Below are 4,980 nucleotides of genomic sequence, written 5' to 3' on the forward strand. Positions count from 1 at the left end.
TGGAGCATCCCGGTCAGAGGCAGCTTCAGATATAAACACTGACTAAAGAAGCAGGTCAGATAATTATTTAATCGGCTCTGATTAAACAACAACTTTTGATTCGATGTGCAAAATGTAGCATCCATGCTAGCTCTGTAAACAAACGTGCCGGCTGATGAGACGTCACGTCTTTTACTGCGCATGCATGTCACATCAGTGCTGTGTTGCGTTCAAATGTAATGTGAACGTTCACACATAAAGATCGGATTTTTTCAAAAAATCGGAACTGAGCATTAAGACCTGCAGTGTGAACGTAGCCATAGAAGTCTTTTTGTTTTGTGTAAAACTTGTGGAACACACTAATGTGCTCCAGGCTTTTTGTAATTCTGCTTCCTGGGTTCCATCACCAGTTAAAAGAAGCCTCTGCAGTTCTACAGAAAACCACCCAGCAGGTGCAGAAGCTGGCCCTAATGGTGACCAAGCCTCCACAGGGAACTCCGTTGATCCGCTCTACACCGCAGCCTCCGGCTCAGTCAGGTGAACCTACGTGACGATCTGCGTATCGGACCTCGGGTGGACTCGTTATCGATGCTCATCGGTGTGAATTTTCTGTCGTCCAGGCGTTCCGAGTCAAGAGCCGACAGTATTTGTGGCACAAGCTCCGTCTCAGGCGATGACCCAGCCGAATCCCACCATTAAAGAAGATGAGCTGAAGGTTGGGATGAACATTCTGGGGAAAAAACGCACCAAGACGTGGCACAAAGGCACCCTCGTGGCTGTCAACCCTCTTGGTATGACTTCTTCAGGCTTTCATGGCCAGTTCTCTAGTTCGATTCGATTTGATCTGCTCTTAAATAATGAAAATGGTTCAACTGTGTTGCAAAATACAATATCACTATTTTTTTCTCCTCACCATAAACTTTTAATGTAAACTGTTTAATCTTGAAGGAAAAGTGTCACAAGTTTAAAAGGTTTTAAAGGAAAAAGGAATTGCAGGTGACAGTGTTGTTGGAGGAATTCATTATTAAGAAATAAATAATTTTCCTGATAAATAAATAAGAATTGATGGAATAAGGTTGTAGGAGAAGAGGTGGGCTAATATAAATATACTTCTGCCCACTCTGAGCGTATGAAAACTGTATATTTGTTATGTTTCTGTTAGCTTCTGTTATATTCAATATAACTTATTAAAACTTATTACTAGGGCTGGGTATCGATTCAGATTTCTCAAATCGATTCAATTCACAGGGGCCCGATTTGATTCACGATTCAGGACGATTCAGTTTGATTGAGTGATTTTTAAATTAGTTAAGGATATCAAGCAGCAACACATTTACTTTGATATAAAAGACATTCTCAAAGGAACTAATTCTGTAAATAATAGAAACTAATTCTAACTTGGTGCAATGGTTAAAATTAGAAACATTAAGGACAAACTTGTAAATTGGAGTTTAATCTTGAAACTAACTGAAGTTTCAAAGGTTTAAACTAAAAAGGAATTGCAAGAGAAAGTGTTGTTGATACATTAGTTTTTAAGAAACTAAGAATAATTTTCTTGATCACTAAGAAGTGATGGAATAAGTTCATAGGAGAAGAGGTGGGATAATATAAATATACTTCTGCCCACTCTTTTGAGTGTATGAAAATGAATATTGTCTTTAAGTTCTGCCGAGAATCAGCTGATAATGTCAGTGATTCCTTAGTTTCTGTTGTTTTGATTCAGACAACTTGTTATCGAAAGCTCATGTTAGCACTGAACGTCAACCGGATGTAAATGTATGGCAAGCCAGAAGTGACAAAATAGAGAAACGCGCCTCAGACACGCACACAAGACACAATGGGGAAGAATCAGTCTCGTCCTGTGAATCGATTTTCCCCAAATTTAAATGAAATCGATCCAAGATCGATTAAATTGATTTGTTCCCCCTGGACATTCATGGTTTCAGGTTTCTGAAATGCTTTTATTGATTTAATTTTCACATTGTTGGATTTTGTCCTCAACTATGTGTTAATATTCAGGAAACACTGCTTTCAAATACAAAGTGAGGTTTGATAAGGGCAAGAGTTTGCTGTCTGGGAATCACATCGCTTTCGAATACAACCCGACCCTGGAGAGCCTGTTTGTCGGAGCTCGTGTGGTCGCCAAATACAAAGATGGAAACCTGACGTGGCTTTACGCGGGAATCATCGCAGAGATGCCCAACAACAAGAACCGCATGAGGCGAGTCGGTAAACGTCTGAAGAGTTACACACATGCTGACTGTGTGAGCTCACTAATGTTCTTTACTCGTGTTTCAGGTTTTTGATTTTCTTTGACGATGGTTATGCTTCGTATGTGATACTGCCTGAACTCTACCCAGTTTGCAGACCATGTAAGAGCCCATTTCTTAGTTTTTTTATTTTAAAACCAATGAAGACCAAGAGTTTAATTAAATTTTTTTTATAGTAAAACGTACTTGGGAAGACATCGAGGACGCATCCTGTCGAGACTTCATTGAGGAGTACATCTCGGCCTACCCCAGCAGACCGATGGTGCTCCTGAAGGTCGGTCAGATCATCAAGACGGAGTGGGAGGGAACGTGGTGGAGGAGCAAAGTGGAGGAGGTGGACGGCAGCTTGGTCAAAATTCTCTTTTTGGTACGTACATGCCACACACCACTACAAACAGCTAAAACACTTTAATAGAAACTAATAAATGCATTTTGTGAAAAAACTTCAAAGCAACTGAAGCATAATGAAAACGTTTGTCTCTAACTTCACAATAGATGATGACAATTGTAACTGTAACAGTGAACCAAAATAGTGAGCAGATTAAAAACAGCATTAAAATGTATTTTAGTAAATATACTTTCGATTCCAGTAGATTTATTTTATTTATTTCAAACTTTATTCATTTCTTAAAAAACAAAATGTAGTTCTATGTACAATAAAAAAGAAAATATAAATAAAATGAAATGAAAGGCGCCAGAGAGAAGAAAAAAATTCTTATAATATCTGCCCCTTTTTTCCTCAAGTATAAATTCAAACAATAATCTTCAGTTAATAAAACAAAAAACATCAAAGCTTTGTAGAACAACAAATTATATGGATACACATTAAACTTTCATATTTTTTCAACAATCTAACCTTTATCATTCTCTTAAACATGTACATGTATTTGGCACTTTTAACATCATCTTCCAGATTATTCCACAATCTGACTCCTTGGATTGAGGTGCAGCATTCTTTCAAACATGTTTTAAATTTAGGTTTCATGAACAGCTCTGTCCCCTTAAGATTAAAACAGCTCTCTGTCTTTGCAAAGTTTGTCTGGATGTTTAAAGGTAATGTGTTTTTGTGAGCCTTATACATAACTAACAAAATGTTATAATCAGCCAAATCATAAAATTTCAATAATTCCAGTTTACAAAATAATATTAGATGGATAATAGTAATGTTTTCAAGTGATAACTCTTACAGCTCTTTTCTGCAAAACAAAAACAGGATGTGTAATAGTCTTAGATGATTTATCTCATAACTCTACACAATAAACCAGGTGTGGAACAATTAATGTGTTATATAACACATACAGAGTTTTATCATTAAACAATGCAATAGATTTAGCTAGTTTTATTCTTAATTTATGAGGTTTCCATGTCAGTTTCTCATCAATAACACTTAAAAGCTTTACCTCACTGACTCTAATAATCTCCACACCATCAACTCTAAATGGAATATTAACGGTTCTTTGTCTCATTGTAAATATCATATAATTAGTTTTGTATAAGTTTAATGATATTTTGTTGAGTTCAAACCAGTTTTGTATTTTCGCAAATTCTGTTTGCATTTTCTCTAACATCAGTTCTATGTCTTTACCCAAACAAAAAAATGTGGTATTGTTGGGAAAATGTGCGTTGTTCAAAATGGTATGTCCAAATAAACAGGAATCTGCTGGATTTCTTCTTAAAACTTTATTTTCAATCTTCTGACTCCAATCAGGTTCACAGTACAGCACACAGGCCTCAAGACCTTGGGCTGAGTCAAAACAGACAGACGAGCTCTGCTGTGAGCAGACACTGCAAAACACTGACAAATTCTCTTTTCTACTATAATAATGAATTAATGTCAGATGTCAGAACGAAACTCATTTTGTTTAGACTAAAGAAAGAACACATGGTAACACACACACCAACTCTTTGTCTGCTTTAACTTTACAGGCTGAAATGATCAGAAAATATAAAATACAAAACTGCATCTATATTCAATTAATCAGTTACAAAATCTCCTTCAGTATCATCAGCAAATAAAACACATTCAAATAATTCTGACACATTAACAAAGTCATTTATATATAAGATAAACAATTTTGGTCCAAGTATAGAACCCTGAGGAACTCCACATGTAATTCCACAGAGTTCAGATCTTACATCATGTAAACTGTTTTCTATTTTCCAGTAGAGTAGTAGATAACACAATATATTAATTAACCAGACATTTGGGATAATTATTCCAGTGTCTGAATTTCTTGTGTTGTTTTGTGTTGAGCAGGAAGACAAAAGGAGCGAATGGATTTACAGAGGATCCACCAGACTGGAGCCCATGTTCAATCTGAAAATGACCTCAGCAAACACTCAAGAGAAAAAGCTGGCCGGCCACCAGAGGACAAGACCGAACATGGGTAATAGAGCACATTTATGTGGGGAGGGACAAAAATCTATAAAACTAGACACTGCATCGCCGTTACATAATGACCCCCGCTCACACAAATGCACCAGAACTCAGAAGTCTTTATTCCTAATGAATGTCATCCTACTAGGAGTATCCCAAAATTGTAGTGTTGGGGGGGCAATCACACCTGAGCAGTGCATGCCACTAGTTTCTCCATTCAGGAGGCGTCTTGAAGCTGTCATTGACAACAAAGGCTTTTGTACAAAGTATTAGATAAATTTCAATAAGTGTGTTCAATACTTTTTCCCTGTGCCATTCCACATTATTACAAATAACTTCATTTCTGGACATTTA

The 4,980-nt window shown here is 36.8% G+C and overlaps 1 protein-coding gene across 1 annotated transcript in view; it reads left to right on the forward strand.

Moving 5' to 3' along the window:
* setdb1a (SET domain bifurcated histone lysine methyltransferase 1a) overlaps nt 1–4,980 on the forward strand; it is a gene marked incomplete in the record, with an annotated part of 39,902 nt that overhangs the window by 9,254 nt on the left and 25,668 nt on the right. Inside the window, 6 exon segments of the mRNA XM_014004715.1 lie at nt 390–516; nt 600–770; nt 1,999–2,200; nt 2,278–2,351; nt 2,426–2,616; nt 4,507–4,636. Coding sequence (XP_013860169.1) covers nt 390–516; nt 600–770; nt 1,999–2,200; nt 2,278–2,351; nt 2,426–2,616; nt 4,507–4,636 — 895 coding nt within the window.

The sequence above is a fragment of the Austrofundulus limnaeus genome, unplaced genomic scaffold (genome assembly GCF_001266775.1).
Source record: "Austrofundulus limnaeus strain Quisiro unplaced genomic scaffold, Austrofundulus_limnaeus-1.0 Scaffold26, whole genome shotgun sequence".
NCBI classification, from domain to species: domain Eukaryota; kingdom Metazoa; phylum Chordata; class Actinopteri; order Cyprinodontiformes; family Rivulidae; genus Austrofundulus; species Austrofundulus limnaeus.